General features: G+C 36.8%; 1 protein-coding gene across 5 annotated transcripts in view; it reads left to right on the top strand.

Moving 5' to 3' along the window:
- PTPN22 (protein tyrosine phosphatase non-receptor type 22) overlaps positions 1-16,851 on the top strand; it is a 59,140-nt gene that overhangs the window by 37,085 nt on the left and 5,204 nt on the right. For 3 of the 5 annotated variants that reach the window (XM_003268000.2, XM_004089981.1, XM_003267999.3), the window contains 7 exons: positions 1,019-1,102; positions 1,577-1,707; positions 2,864-2,891; positions 5,952-6,032; positions 6,276-6,391; positions 10,636-10,666; positions 16,201-16,278. In XM_003268000.2, coding sequence (XP_003268048.1) covers positions 1,019-1,102; positions 1,577-1,707; positions 2,864-2,891; positions 5,952-6,032; positions 6,276-6,391; positions 10,636-10,666; positions 16,201-16,278 — 549 coding nt within the window. Of the gene's footprint in view, positions 1-1,018; positions 1,103-1,576; positions 1,708-2,863; positions 2,892-5,951; positions 6,033-6,275; positions 6,392-10,635; positions 10,667-16,200; positions 16,330-16,851 lie in introns of those variants that run through there. The other 2 variants (XM_003268001.2, XM_012500487.2) reach the window with 2 other exon arrangements.

Raw genomic sequence — 16,851 nt, forward strand, 5'->3', positions numbered from 1 at the left:
ACCTTAAACTTCTCTGAGCATCTGCATCATTAAAAAACAGAGCGAGACTCCGTCTCAAAAAAAAATTAATAAATACAAACAAACCCTTATTTTCAGGGATTGTAACAATATCGTCATGTGCCATCTGGTGGCAGTTTCTTGTAATAGCATTTAAAATGTTTAATAAAAACTCTGAATGTTTGTATAGAAATACAGACTATCCTATACTGTTGTTTTGTAAAATGGAAAAATACCCATATTCTTGGATTTTGTATAGAATGAAGAGATACTGAAATCTTTATAATTTTACCTAATGTATAACTGAACCTTTTACATATCAAAGCACTTTATAATGCTTTATTATATAGTCTATGTAAAACAAAAGGAGTTATGTAAAAGATAAGTCAAGTTTCCAAAATTAACATAATATTTTATGTTAACTGATACACCGTGACTCAATCAAAATACTTTTGAGCTTTTATGTATTTATTTTTTATTATTATTATTTTTTGAGACGGAGTCTCCTGCTGCCACCCAGGCTGGAGTGCAGTGGTGCAATCTCGGCTCACTGCAAGCTCCGCCTGCCGGGTTCACGCCATTCTCCCGCCTGAGCCTCCCGAGTAGCTGGGACTACAGGCGCCCGCCACCACGCCCGGCTAATGTTTTGTATTTTTAGTAGAGATGGGGTTTCACCATGTTAGCCAGGATGGTCTCCATCTCCTGACCTTGTGATCTGCCCGCCTCGGCCTCCCAAAGTGCTGGGATTACAGGCGTGAGCCACCGTGCCCAGCCCTACTTTTGAGCTTTTAAAACAAACAATAAATGTTAAAGAATAAGCAAAAACCTCCTGGGTTTGTACCTTAAGAGAATTTATTTTGCTTTTTCCTTGAATGAACAAGTGCCAACTTTACTGATAATGTTGCTTCAACGGAATTTAAATATAAATTATGGTAAATTTATATTTAATATTAGAGTATAAGAATTTCCTTTGGATTGTTCTAATTAACAATTGTTACAATATTTCTGACATTTTGGATAGCAACTGCTCCAAGAATAGATGATGAAATCCCCCCTCCACTTCCTGTACGGACACCTGAATCATTTATTGTGGTTGAGGATGTTGGTAAGTACAGTTCAGTAAGTATAAAATAAAATGTAGGTCGGGCATGGTGGCTCATGCCTTTAATTCCAGCACTTTGGGAGGCTGATGTGTGAGCCTTGAGTTTGAGGAGTTCATTGAGGCCAGGAGTTCAAGACTAGCCTGTGCAACATAGTGAGACCTCATCTCTAAAAAAAAATTTTTGTTTAATTTAGCAGAGCAATGGCAGCATGCATGTGTAGTCCCAACTACTTGGATGGTGGGGGCGAGAAGATCACTTGAGCCCAGGAGTTGGGGGCTGCAGTAAGCCATGATTGTGCCACTGCACTCCAGTCTGGGTGACAGAGCAAGACCCTGTCTCAAAAAATAAAATGAAGTGTGAATTAACTAGATTACTTCTCAGGTCCTTTCGATATTTTATGTACTATTTGCTGAGCAACATTTGATGTCTAAAAGAATACTACTCCTAAGAACTGAACCATATTCACTTTCTTCCAGGAGAATTCTCACCAAATGTTCCCAAATCCTTATCCTCAGCTGTGAAGGTAAAAGTTGGAACATCACTGGAATGGGGTGGAACATCTGAACCAAAGAAATTTGATGACTCTGTGAGACTTAGACCAAGCAAGGTCAATAATTTTTTAATGACTCTACTCATTTAGATTCAATAGACTACAGTTCTACTCCTTGTGGTTTTAACACCCATCATTCAATAAATCCTAAGCACATACTAAATATAAAACAATGTGCTAGAGGATGTTGGGATAAAAAGGATGTATAAGACACAATTCTTGCCTGTAAGAAGCTTCTTGTCTAGTAGTAGAGATATAGGATGTGTACAAACCTTTATTTTTGCCTATATTTATTATAACAAAGCAAATATGATCAATGTCATATGAAAGATAAAGAATTTCAAGTGTAGGAGATGCCTCCAGTTGGAAGTGATCAAGGAAGATTTAGTGAAAGAGGAAACATTTGAGCTGATTCTTGAAGGATAGTTAAGGCAAAAGTAAATGTTTCATACTTAAGTAGGAAGCTTGTTCACTGTAGTCATTTGGTAGGCTGTATCATGTTAGCTGTGATAATATGTTATAGAGAATGACAGGTGTGCATATTACTTAAGATAAACCTTTTGGAACAGTGTGGTTGATGGTAAAGTCAGTGGTGGCGGGGGGGTTGTGGATTAAACAGAAACTAATTATTGAAAGTAGGTGTGCCCTGCTTCTGGAGGAAAAATAGAAGTGTATCTAAAAATGTTATGCATTTCTATATATTCTGTGAACCAATTCTCTTAAAATTTGAGAGATTGGAAAAATAAACATTTTAAAGTACCTACAATTGCAATGCTGATAGGCAAATATTCTCTGCCTTTTAAATTATAATTCTAATGTACTAGTAATTATTATTGTCATTAATAGGCACATATATTTATCTTAACAACTCCCAGAGGAAAGAACAATCACTCTTTCCAATGTTATGAAGTAACTTCAATTTCTGCAACTTATCTCATTAAATTTTCAGGGAAATGTTTCAGGTGGGACAGAAATAAGTCAGAAGGGGATCAATTTAAGACTAATTGCCATGGGATATAAAAATCATTGTAAGAGTGAAAGATGCCATTTCATAATTCAGCACACTTACAAATTAGGAAAAATAGGGTCTACATTTCATAATTATCTCTACAGCTATATTAAATATAATTTCAAAAATGCCATTTTTTGCTTTGAGTTTGTATAATTTGTATACATATTCTTCTTTCACTTTTCCTTTCTTTTTTTCTTTTAGAGTGTAAAACTCCAAAGTCCTAAATCAGGTAAAAATTTCTCTTGGCTTTAGATGACATTTAGCCCTAAGATTGGAAGAATGGTTCGTTAAGTTTAGAGTAATTCACGTCAGGAAGTTACTTGGTTCCCATAATAACTTCCAGTATTTATTGATTTATTTCTGGCTTTCCCAGACTAGAAATTTTGTTAAGAGCAAGGTGAAGACAGGATTTTAGAATTCTGCTCCTTAATATATAACCATTTAAAAAATATTTCAGAGAGAATCTTTTAAAACTTTGCAGCTTTTCCACTATAGAGATTTTCCCACTGTTAACAGTGTGATTCAAAAAATTATTTCTGGCCACTTAATTCTTTAATTTGCTGTTGCCTCTCGAGTACTTGCCTAAGCTTTGCCTGTTTTATGCATTGAAGAACAAAAACTAACATTTATTGGGCACTTCCAGGTACTTTGTTTACATTATCACAAGTGGTAGTTGCCTTTAACATATTTATTCATATTGTCATATTATTCAAATACATATACCAATAATATAAAGGTTCAAAAACATGGGCTTTGCCAGTAATTTGAGGCTGCAGTGAGCTATAATGGCACCACTGCACCCAGCCTGTATGACAGAGCAAGATGCTGTCTCTAAAAAACATGACAACAAGCCAGGCGCAGTGGCTCACGCCTGTAATCCCAGCACATTGGGAGGCCTAAGCTGGCGGATCACGAGGTCAAGAGACCGAGACCATCCTGGCCAACATGGTGAAACCCTGTCTCTACTAAAAATACAAAAATTAGCTGGGTGTGGTGGTGGGCGCCTGCAGTCCCAGCTACTGGGGAGGCTGAGGCAGGAGAATCGCTTGAACCTGGGAGGTGGAGGTTGCAGTGAGCCAAGATTGCACCACTGCACTCCAGCCTGGGTGACAGAGCGAGACTCCATCTCAAAAACAAAACAAAACAAAACATGACAACAAAAACAAGGGCTTTAGAGTCAGATAGGCTTTAAGTCAAATCCCTGGTCTATGAAGAATTATCAACATGCATAAACTTGGTTAAATTACATACTTTCTCCATCTATTTTTCTCATTTATAAAAGGAGAATAATAGAATCCCTTAGATAATTTTTGAGGATTAAATACGATAATGTCATAAAGCTTTTAGCCCAGTACTTGTCAAATAAGTCCTCATTAAATATTATCAATTATAATTTTTATTAATCATTAAATAAGCATTTTACTAAGCAACTTCTGTGCACCTTACACAGGGTTAGAATAGGCAGGATGTATGAGAAAGAGTACTACTTAATGCTTATATTCAAATAGAGTAGATAAAATTAATACTCACATGGAATCACTAAGTGATAATCTGTGTGGCACTGACTGTAATCACCAGGAGTCTGGGAAAACAGGATGGCATTACTGGAGTGGTTAGGAAAGGTTTCGCTGAGTGGAAGAAAGAACTTTAAATAATTTGTATAGACAGAGAGAAAAAAGGAGGGAATTCCAGCAGCAGGGATCAGCCTACCAATGACTCAAAGGTAGAAACGAGCATGATGTGTATGGAGAAATGGTGAGTAGGTTATTTTTTATTGCAATAGATATTCTAGTTTGTGAAACACAGAACAAAAATTTGAGTAAATAAGATGTGGGGCAAGATTCTGAAGGACTTAAAAAAGCTAGTCACATGAAATATCCAGAATAGACAGATCCATAAAGATAGAAGCAGATTAGTGACTGCCAGGGGCTGGGGGAAAGAGGAAAGCAGGGAGTGATGACTTAATGGGTGCAGAGTTTCCTTCTAGGGTGATAAAAATTATTCTGGAACTAAATAGTGGTGATGGTTGTACAATACTGTGAATGTGCTAAATGTCACTAATGGCAAATCTTATGTGTATTTTACCACATACACCCAAAGTTAGGCAGAGGAATTTAGATTTAATGTAGTAAGTAACAGGCATTATGGGTTCTTTGTTAGGGGAGTATTAAGATGAAATGGAATTTTAGGGAAATATTTACTAGAATACTGTTAACGAACAACTTTAGTTTTCAGAGTATTCCCTAACAGCAAACTGGAAGATGATGAACTACTTCAGAGTTGTTATTAAGTATTTATTAAATGCCTACTGTATGCCAGTTATTTTATTAGGTGCTAGAAATAAGTACTACACTTGCGTGTATTACCCAGCGTGTAAGAAATAAGACAATTTATTGATAAGACAAATTCTAAGGACTAAACAAACCCAATGACCAATGACATGTGAACCTCTTGTACTTTACTGCATTTTCATTTTCAAAAGGAATTAATAATAATACTCAGCACCATATAATGAAATGCTTATGTCAGTAGAATACCATCTGTATCTTTAGAAATTTACATCATGGGAAAATATGTCCATTACTGAAAATCTTCATCATGGAAAATTTCAAACACACATTTAAAACCTACCTTATCACACCAATAAAATTAATAATAATTCCTTAATAGTAACTAATATCCAGACTGTTCAGTTTTCAATTGTCTGAAAAATGTCTTTTTACAGCTGGCTTATTCAAATCTGGATTCAAACAAAATCTAAACATTTCATTTGGTTTATATGTTTGTCTTCTTAAATCTGTCTTTTGAAATCTGTAACAGTTCTCCCTTTTTTTAATATTTTCTTTTAAAATATATAACCGTTCTCCTTTCTATACTTTTCACATCATTTATTTGTTGAAGAGAGTGGGTCATTTGTCTTAAAAGACTGCTTAACATTCTAGATTTGGCTAATTGTATCACAATGGTTTTATTTAACATGTTCCTCTATCCCCAATATTTCATGCAAAATGGTTGTTAGATCTAGAAGCTTGATTATATTCGGTTTCAGTGTCTTTGGGAGAATACTTCTGAAGTGAGCTATACATTTTTGATGAATTATAGGCTCATTGGCTAACGAGGTAGAAAAACAAAGTTCTTGAGGCTCCAGTCATTTTTCAGATAATATTTTATTTGGTGATTGTCGGTTAAGATTGATTGATTAAAAAATTATACAAAGAGAAAAAGGGTGTTGACTTATGACTTTTAATTGATGGATTTCTCTGGTTTATTGTATACTTTCTTATCACAGAACTACGTCAAGATCGTTCTTCTCCTCCACCTCCTCTCCCAGAAAGAACTCTAGAGTCTTTCTTTCTTGCCGATGAAGATTGTAAGTGGTAGCACTTTCTCTCAAAAAAATCGTAAAAATGAAAATGTTAAAAGATTAACAATAAAGTAGGACCTAAATGGAAAGGTACAAAAATGATTACACAAAAGAATACATTTTAAAAGCCCTTAATATATAGTCAAAATAATGCCTAAAAAAGCCAAGCTAACAATTTATTATATGTAACATGAAGGCTTAAGAAGGTATGCAATGGAACATGTTTTTCTCCTTTTTTTTTCTTTTAAGGTATGCAGGCCCAATCTATAGAAACATATTCTACTAGCTATCCTGACACCATGGAAAATTCAACATCTTCAAAACAGATACTGAAGACTCCTGGAAAAAGTTTCACAAGGAGTAAGGTAAAGAATATAAGAGTTTTGGGAAACATGCCAGAAGCTTTCCCTTACTGAAAGTTTCCCCCTCCCCAGCATTAAGATGGAAAATTAGATTAAATATATTTACTAAAACTAATTGTTGATATTATAACAGTCAAAATTAATAGAAGGAAACCAAAAAGAAGAAAAAATACAACTTAAAGAGGCATTTGTCAGAGGGAGAGGACCAGAAAAAATACCTATTGGGTACTATGCTTATTACCTGGGTGACAAAATTATCTGTACAGCAAACCCTTGTGACACGCAGTTTAGCTATATAACAAACTGGCACACATACCCCTGAACCTAAAATAAAAATTAAAAAATAAAAATAAAAATAAATGAAGAAAAAAAATCCACTTCTCCCTAAGATTGATTTATAAATGTAAAAGATGCCCAATGAAACTATCAACTTGTTTATTTCTGGAACTAGATAAACTGAATTCAAAGTTCATATGGGAGTAGGGGGAAGCAGGAATAGTCAGAAACCTGCAAATAAATAATAAATAAAAATAGTTTAGATAAATGTCTTTCTAAAATAATTTTTAAAAATAAAAATAAATGAAAAGCAATGAAAGAGAGTCACCTTAGCAGATATTTGAATATGGCAAAGCCTCAATTAAAATGGCATGATAGGCCCAGCATGGTGGCTCATGCCTGTAATCCCAGCCTTTGGGAGGCCAAGGCGGGCGGATCACTTGAGCTCAGGATTCGAGACCAGCCTGGGCAACATGGCAAAACCCTGTCTCTACCAAAAATACAAAAAATAAGCTGGGCATGGTGGTGTACGCCTGTGGTCCCAGCTACTCAGAAGGCTGAGGTGGGAGGACTGGTCGAGACTGGAAGGTGGAGACTGCAGAGATTGTGCCACTGTACTGTACTCCAGCCTGGGTGACAGAGTGAGACATCATCTCAAAAATTTAAATATAAATATAAAATGGCATATTAGTGTATAAAAAGAAACATATACGAGCAGAGTAAAAGGGAAAGTTCTGAAATAGATCCAAATATATGTAGAAATTTAGTATATAATGAAGGTGGTGTCTCAAAATCAGGGGATAAAGATGGATGGTTTAATAACTGTTGTTGGATCAAATAGATAACCACCTGAAGAAAAGCAAAGTCTATTCCTTACATCTATACCAGATAAATTCTAAGTGGCTAAATGATTAAAATGTTAAAAAAACAAAAACAAAAACCTCAATCCATAGAAGACCTAAAGAAACTTGGAAAGACTCTTTTATAACCTGGGAGTGTGAATGACCTTTATAACTGACTCAAAATCTGGAGGCCATAAGAAAAGAGATAGATAAATTCAGCTAAATAAAAGAGAAAATTTATGCATGGTAAAACAATCACCTTAAAAATCAAAAGAAAAAGAGCAAATTGGAGGAAAAAAAATCTGCAACTGGCACCACAGCCAAGGGGGTTATTACTCTAATATATAAAGAACTGTTAGAAATTCATAGAAAATAATAACCTCCAAATAAAAATGGGCAAAAATAGGTGATCAGATGGTTTGAAGAAAATAAATGAGCATGGTATGCCCTTTATACATTTGATATGTTCAATCTCATTCATAGTGAAAAAATTACAAATTAAAACCACAGTGACATATTGCTTTTCATCTATCAGAATGGTAAATTCCAAAAGTTTGATTACACTGTCTGTTAGGGAGGCTATGGGGAAATAAGCACACTCAATGTTGTTGGTGAGAATGTCAAGTGGTACAACTTCTTTTTACAATTTTTTTTAAAAAATTAGAGATGGGGTCTCCCTATGTTGCCAACTTCTGGACTCAAGTGATCCTCCTGCCTTGGCCTCCCAAAGTGCTGGGATTACAGGTGTGAGCCACTAGAAGTGAAATTTATCCTACAAATATGCTTGCATACACATGAAATGACATGTATACCAAGTATTCATTGCAGCATTATCTGTAAGAGCAGATGACTGGAAACAACATAATTAATAGTGTTAATTGTTAGGGGAACTGATTAAATAAATCATAAATCATGTTATATCCATACAAATGGAATACTGTGCAGCTAAAAAAGAATTAGGACTTTCTCAATATATTTATGTATAATTTATTAACTTTGACTTAAAAAGGAATATGAAAAAATATGAAAAAGGAATATAAAAAATACATATGTGTATTTACTTATATATTCATAAGTAACTCTGAAAGGATACTAACTACAGAGGATAAAAAACTAACAGTGGTTATCTACAGGAGGAGCATTAGAAACTGGGTAGTAGATTGAAGACAAGGATGGGAGCATTTTTACTAGGATTTCCCGACTTGTAAATAAATCATCTATTTAAAAAAAAAACTAAAAATGTTACAAATAAATAATTTATTAAATATCTATTCCATGGAAGAGCACATTTCTGTTAGGTGTTAGGAAAACAGAAATGTCATAAAGGATAACTATTTGCCCTTGAAAATAGTATAGTTAATCTGCTGGAACAGAATACCTTTGAGAAACATGAAAATTATCAAGAAGAATAAAATGCCATGAAGCAGATTAAAAACATACATGCTGAAGAAATGTGGAGTAAAGAAGAAATTTGGGTAGTTTCCTTGAAGAGATAAATTAGAAACTCCACCATACAAGTGGAGGAAAGAAGTATGGCTAACAGTATGGAAGCCAGCCTTAGTAAATTGAATATAGAATATGACTGGCAAAAATTCTTGGCTAGAATGGAAATGGCTGTGTATCATGGATATATTCAGAAGCCATTGTGGATTCTGAAATGGTCCTAATAAAGGAGAGAAGTGGGAATTTCATCCCCTCTACCCCTCTGAGTCCTGTCCCTCCTCTCCCCTCCCCTCCCCCTCCCCTCCCCCCTCCTCTCCCCCTCCCCCCTCCCATCCCCTTCCCCCTCCCTTCCCCTCTCCCCCCGCTTCCCCTCTCCCCCCCTCCCTTCCCCTCTCCCCCCCTCCCCTCCCCTCCCCCCTCCCCTCCCCTCCCTTCCCTTCCCTTCCCTTCTCCCTTCACTTCTCCCTTCACTTCCCTTCCTCTCTCTCTCTCTTTCTTTCTTTCTTTTTTAGACAGGGTCTTGCTCTGTTGCCCATGCTAGAGTGCAGTGGCATAAATATGGCTGACTGCAGCCTTGACCTCCTGGGCTCAAGTGATCCTCCTGCATCAGCCTTTCGAGTGACTGGGAACACAGGTCTGCACCACCATGCCTGGCTTTTTAAAAATTTTGGTAGAGATGGGGTTTCACCATGTTGCCCAGTCTGGTCTTGAACTCCCTGGCCTCAAGGGAACCTCCCACTTGAGCCTCCCAAAGTGCTAGAATTACAGGCATGAGCCACCTTGCCAGCATCCCACTGCTCCCCATCAATACTCTGATAGCATAATTAAAAAAAAAATTTATTGGCTGGGTGTGGTGGCTCACACCTGTAATCCCAGCACTTTGGAAGGCCAAGGCAGGTGGATCACGAGGTCAGGGGTTTGAGACCAGCCTGGCCAATATGGTGAAACCCTGTCTCTACTAAAAATACAAAAAATTAGCCAGGCATGGTGGCAGGTGCCTGTAGTCCCAGCTACTCAGGAGGCTGAGGCAGAAGGATCGCTTGAACCCGGGAGGCGGAGGTTGCAATGAGCTGAGATCACACCACTGCACTCCAGCCTGGGCGACAGAGCAAGACTCTATCTCAACAACAACAACAACAACAATAACAAAATTTATTAATCTTTTTTAAAAGACATGTTCTCACTCTGTCACCCAGCCTGGAACGCAGTGGTGGGATCAGAGCTCACTGTAGCCTTGAACTCCTGGGATCAAGCAGACCTCCTGCCTCAGCCTCCCCAGTAGCTGCTACCACACTCAGCTAATTTTTTTTTTACTTTTTGTAGAGATAGGGGTCTTGCTATGTTGTCCAAGATGGTCCGGAACTCCTGAGCTCAAACAATCCTCCTGCCTTGGCCTCTCAAAGTGCCGGGATTACAGGTGTGAGCCGCTGCGCTCAGCCTCTGATACTATTATTTCAAAATATGTAGTGTGATACTTGTGTGGGTGATATAAACAGCAAGATAAAATCAAGTGGAGGTTTTGCACTGAACTAAAAATGGCAAGATGGAAAAACAACTTCGTACATTTTCATGGCTATTTTTAAGGAAATTAATTCTTTTCACTTAAGTCTATATTTCTACCTGATTAAAGTATTTCAAGTTTCACAGGAAAAAAAACTAACATTTTCTATTTCTTTACTTTTGTAGAGTTTGAAAATTTTGCGAAACATGAAAAAGAGTAAGTTGGTACTTACGTTTAAAAATATCATTTTCTCAACTTTGTAATTTTTCTTTATATAACCAACCAATATTGTGAAAAGATTAACAATATTATTCCTAAACAGAGACTCCCTAGGGTCCTATGAATCAGAACAATCACCCATAGGCCCCTTTTTTTTTTTTTTTTTTTTTTTTTTTTTTTTTTTTTTTGCTAGGCTTCACAATGCTAATATTGGGCAGGGAATAGGCGATGAGAAGTCTTCTGTTTAATACACAAGAATAATAATTAGTACAATGGCATTTAAAAAAAATTTAAATATTTTTTTAAATTTATTTTAATAGCAGAGATGGGGTTTCACCATATTGCCCAGGTTGGTCTCGAACTCCGGGGCTCAAGTGATCCTCCTGCCTTGGCCTCCCAAAGTGCTGGGATTACAAGCATAAGCCACTGCACCCGCCCAATGTTTGGTACTTTCTACCCATCCTAAGATGCTGTCATACAATTAGATTATTTAAAATTTCCAGCAGTCTAACCTCAGATGTATTTTCTTTGAAAATAGTCACAGCAAAGCATATTGTGAACAAATGTGTTGACTTCATGAAATACGCAAAGCATTGACACATTTCCATTTTTACTATTATTAGCAATAAAAGTCTGTTGCTTACTATTTTTGCTATATTGTAATGAAAATAAAATCCACTGAGTCCTGAAACTGTGGAAAATTATCTTAGAAATCTTATTTACAAATATAAAATATAAAAACCATGGTGATGGCCGGGCGTGGTGGCTCACGCCTGTAATCCCAGCACTTTGGGAGGCCAAGGCAGGTGGATCACAAGGTCAGAAGTTCGAGACCAGCCTGGCCAACATAGCGTAACCCCGTCTCTACTAAAAATACAAAAATTAGCCAGGTGTGGTGTCGTGCGCCTGTAGTCCCAGCTATTCGGGAGACTGAGGCAGGAGGATTGCTTGAATTCGGGATGTGGAGGTTGCAGTGAGCCAAGATTGTGCCACTGAACTCCAGCCTGGGCAACAGAGCGAGACTCTGTCTCAAAAAAAAAAAAAAAAAAAAAAAAAAGAACCATGGTGATATACTTAAAAAATTTTTTGATACATTTGGTTAATCACTGAAAGACCAGTTATTTGACATTAAACTGGTACTATAGGGAGAGACAAAAAGCACTGAGAAAATCTGATTTAAGGTATAGTCTAAGAAAGAAGGTTTCCTTTTGGGTTTTCATTCTCTCTCCCTACCCAAAAGCTCCAGGTTCTTGAGCTAGTTTGCTATCATTGCCATTATAGCTGATCTCTGACATGAACTCATGATGGCTGTAGTTGGAAAATATACCTTTTCTCCTAAAGAGAGTCAAAAGAGAATTTAAACATTTCAAATGGAAATTATGGTAGGAAACGGGAAATAAAATAGCCACGTGCAAAGAAATGAGTGACTTAAATGGTCAACCAAAGATTGGTTTGATCCACCTAACTCAGAAAACAGTTTTCTTTCTCTAGCTCTAACTCTGCCTAGAATATCAAATAAAGAAACAGAAACTTCAGGTAGATTTAGGTTGGCACAGCTTTGAAGATACAGTGGAACTTTCAGAGATAGAGTCTTATTTCTAAGTAAGAGCTCCCAGTTCACTCTGGATCTAGGCTGTGCTGTATTTTTCAGTTACCTTGATCCTCTGGTCTTTTGCCCTTAAATGAAGAACATCTGGCTCCCAAAATTGATCCTGAAGCTTTAGACTGTACTTCATATGTGTCCTCAGCTCCTTCCAGATGGTTCATGATTCTGGAATTCCATGTGTTCTCCCTGTAGCCTGGATCTCCCACTGGTCTGTAAAGCTGGTCCTACTTTTAATGAAATTAGGATTCTTCGTCTGTTATTTTAAGCTAGTATCTAAGCCTAGTGTCATTCATTCATTCATTCAATGAATATTTGTTGAGTGTCTACTATGCTCCAGGCATTCTGTAAGGCACTTGGTATATGATGGTGAACAGAACAGATATGGGCTCTGCCTTTGTGGAATGTAAGTTTGGTGAGGGATTCCAACATTAAACAAACAACATTAAACAAAATTTGGTTGACCATATTCACAAATATATACTTAATAACACATGATAAATGCTATGAAGGAAAATAAAAGGGTAACCATGAGAGGATAACAAAGGGGATCCACTTTAGAATGAGTAGTCCAAGAAACCCCCCCTTTTTTTTTTTTGAGACGGAGTCTAGCTCTGTCGCCCAGGCTGGAGTGCAACGACGCAATCTCGGCTCACTGCAACCTCCCCCTCCCACGTTCAAGCGGTTCTCCTGCCTCAGCCTCCCGAGTGCTGGGATGACAGGCACACACCACTATGCCCAGCTAATTTTTATATTTTTAGTAGAGACGAGGTTTCACCGTGTTGGCCAGGATGGTCTTGATCTCCTGACCTTATGATCCACCCACCTTGGCCTCCCAAAGTGCTGGGTTTACAGGCGTGAGCCACTGCGCCCGGCCCAAGAAATCCTTTTTAAGGAAGTGACAATTGAACCCAAAACATGAAGGAGCAGCCAGCCAGCCAAAGGGTCCAGAGAAGAGTATTTCAGATAGAGGGAACAAAATCTCTGAGGTATGAGATTTTGGTGTATTGTAGAAACTCACAGGGAAGCCATCTTAGATGGAGTGTAGCAAGTAAAGAGGAGACAGGAGTAAGGCGAAGCTGGAAAGATCAGGGAGGAGCAGTTAGATTTTTACGGGTCATGCATGGTAAGTAGTTTAGTTTATTCTAAGTGTAATGGGAATCCATAAAAGGGTTTTAGGCAGAGATGTTACATGCTCTGTTTCCTATTTATTTTTAAACATGCTTCACAGAAAAGTATAAAACGATCATGCTGGCTGCTACATACAGAATGAATTATAGAGTGACAAGAGTGGAAGCTGTCAACTGTTGGTGGGAAACTTTAATTGCTCAGAAATCCTTTAGTTACAAGTGACAGAAAACCTAACTTAAGCTGACTTAAGCAGTAAAGGGGAATTTACTGGCTTGTAACAATGGTCCAAATAATGTAATCAGAACCTAAATTCTCATTTCATGTCTCTCAGGTTAGTCTCACTCTGTGTTAACTCATTCATAGGCAGGTTTTTATCATGTGAGTTCAGACTTATGATGGAAAAAAATAACTCTTTATTGGTTTTCAAGCCACACTGTGATGACTAGTGCCAACTGGGTCTGATTGTCTTGACTTGGTTCGTTTGCCCATACCCGAACCAATTATTGCCAGTATAGTCAATGTTCTGATTAGGCAGGATAGTGTCATGCCCTAATATTTAACACTTATTACATGTGGACACTGTCCAATCAGGAATGAGGTCAGACCTATACATCTGGTGTGACCATGCCAATATACCAACTGAAAACAGCCCCAGTTATAGGTCATTTCCTTAATCTAAAGGTACAATCAGCTCTAGTGGAAGCATGGGAACTGAAAACTGGGGAGGGGTAGTTTCCTAAAGGAAAATTCAAGTTCTATTATCAGAAGAGGGAATGAAGGTTAGGCAGGCAGCATAAATATATCCATGATAGGCCGGGTGCAGTGGCTCACGCCTGTATTCCCAGCAGTTTGGGTGGCCAAGGCAGGCAGATCACGAGGTCAGGACTTCGAGACCAGCCTGGCCAACATGGTGAAACCCCGTCTCTACTAAAAATACAAAAAATTTAGCCGGGCCTGTTGGCATGCACCTGTAGTCCCAGCTCCTTGGGAGGCTGAGGCAGGAGAATTGCTTGAACCCGGGAGGCGGTGGTTGTGGTGAGCCGAGATTGTGCCATTGCACTCCAGCCTGGGCGACAGAGTGAGACTCTGTCTCAAAAAAAAAAAAAAAAAAACACAACAGAACAAACAAACAAAACAAAACAAAACAAAAAAATCCATGATGAGCCAAAATAACAAAATAGCAGTTTCCTCTGACATATATGTGTGGAATCTGTGCCTCCTTTGTAAAAAAACAATATTCTCCTTTGAGACAATTTTGTTTTCTTTCTGAAGGATGTATATAACTTTCAGCTCCTATGCAGTATAGAGATTACTGATATCTCCTGAACTTCCTCACCTTTACTACTTTCTATTCATGTCTCTATCTTCAGTGCCTAGAGCAATGCTTAGCACATAGTATTTAAATATGAATAGTATTTTATACTTATACTTTATATTAAGTATTTTAATATATTAAGTATAATTATACTTACTATATTAATATAGTATAATATTATACTTACTATATTAATATAGTAAGTATAAAATAAATATGTATTTTAATTAGATCTGATTGAAATTCAGTATGTGTTCTAGTGATTCATACTCAGGTACCTCCTCGAAAAGGAAGGTGTTTCTAGAATCCTAGTATTAGGTATGCATGTGCAAACACACATATGCAGTTCACACAGTGCATTCTGAAAATGTTGAAAACAACACAAAAATACTTGCCAATATCTTCCCATTTATATGCAATTTGTTAGAAAGTTTATACAAAGGTGAAATTATCTTTTTCCATTGCCAAGATAGAGAATGTGCAAAATGTGGATAAAGTTTTTAAGGGACTGTTTTCAAAACTGCAGAAACTGATATATGAATATATCAATGCACACATATGACCTATAAGTAACTTATAAGTTAACTTATACCTATAAGTAACTAAAATAGCAAAACAAAGCAGCATAACAATGCTTCTGGGAGATTATTGGCCTAAATAATAATAATTATTATTATGTTTTTTTTGAGACAGGGTCTTGCTCTGTCACCCAGTCTGGAGTGCAGTGGCACAATCTGGGCTCACCTCATCCCTCTGCCACCCAGGTTGGATCAATTTTTGTGCCTCAGCCTCCCAAGTAGCTGAGATTACAGATGTGCAACACCACGCCTCGCTAATTTTTTTTGTATTTTTAGTAGAGATGGGGTTTCATCATGTTGGACAGGCTGGTCTCGTACTCCTGGCCTCAAGTTATCTGCCTGCCTCAGCCTCCCAAAGTAATGGGATTACAGGTGTGAGTCACCGTGCCCGGTTATGGGCCTAAATTAGAATCGCTTATAATTAGAAAAAAATCAGGCTGGAAAGTGGAATAAAAAAAGAGATTCCAGGGTAGAGGATTATATAATACAAATAAAAGACTTGTCATGGATGAATTATTGTGGAGAACAAATGATGTAAAAATGTACTAAGAGTGGTCAGAGGAAAAAGTAATACGAAGTCCAAAGCCAAAATGTGAATTAAAAAAAAAAAAATGCTGATTCATGATATATTGGATCTTATTTCTTTAGCAATTTTCTTTAGTGTTGGGCTTTACTACACAATCTGTTTGCAAAGAAAAGAAACCTTTTAAGAAAAAACCAGAAATACAAATGAGAATATTATAGTGTCAACCCATTTGTGTAAGCACCTACATTTTGTTAACATTTGACAGTGATATGTTTATTTGGGATTATTAATTACTCTTAACAATTATATGTGATCTGATCAACAGTCATCTGAGTCTGTCTGTAGTCTTTCCCTTATATTTTTTTCTTTTGATTCTAGGTATCTGTAATTCTTGCCCACCAAACAAGCCTGCAGAATCTGTTCAGTCAAATAACTCCAGCTCATTTCTGAATTTTGGTATGTGTGTTATTTTACTGAAGAGTTAAAAAAATTACCTAAATTACTCATTTACAGTATAACTGATACAACTTTAAATATGATTTTAGGTTGCATGTATAGGTCCTTATGTTTATATTCTTTTCCATGCAATTTATCTTTTTATTTTTAACCTTAACTACTTCTTAACATCTCACACAGAACTAAATTATCTAGTATATGTGGAAAATAAAGCTAGGTAACCAAATTATTGTGTTGGCATATAGTAAATAAATATGACTATCTAAATGAAGAAATTGAGATGCTGTGATATTCTGTTTCATATCTAAAGCAAATTTATAAAAAACATAGAAGTATGATAAAAAATAGCAGTTGCCACTATTTAATCTTATATAACTAATTCAATAGTAGGAAATGAAGCACAGTTCTGACGGTTTTAAGGTTTGCTTACCCAATTGCTCCTAAGTATAAGCTATAAACTTAAAACAATAATTTTATATGCTTCTAAGCATTCTATTATTCTATGTGATACATATTTATGTACTATTTAAAGTAGTATCAGGTATAATTTTTTGTAAGAATAGCAATTAGTGG

Source organism: Nomascus leucogenys, chromosome 12 (genome assembly GCF_006542625.1).
Source record: "Nomascus leucogenys isolate Asia chromosome 12, Asia_NLE_v1, whole genome shotgun sequence".
NCBI classification, from domain to species: Eukaryota; Metazoa; Chordata; class Mammalia; order Primates; family Hylobatidae; genus Nomascus; species Nomascus leucogenys.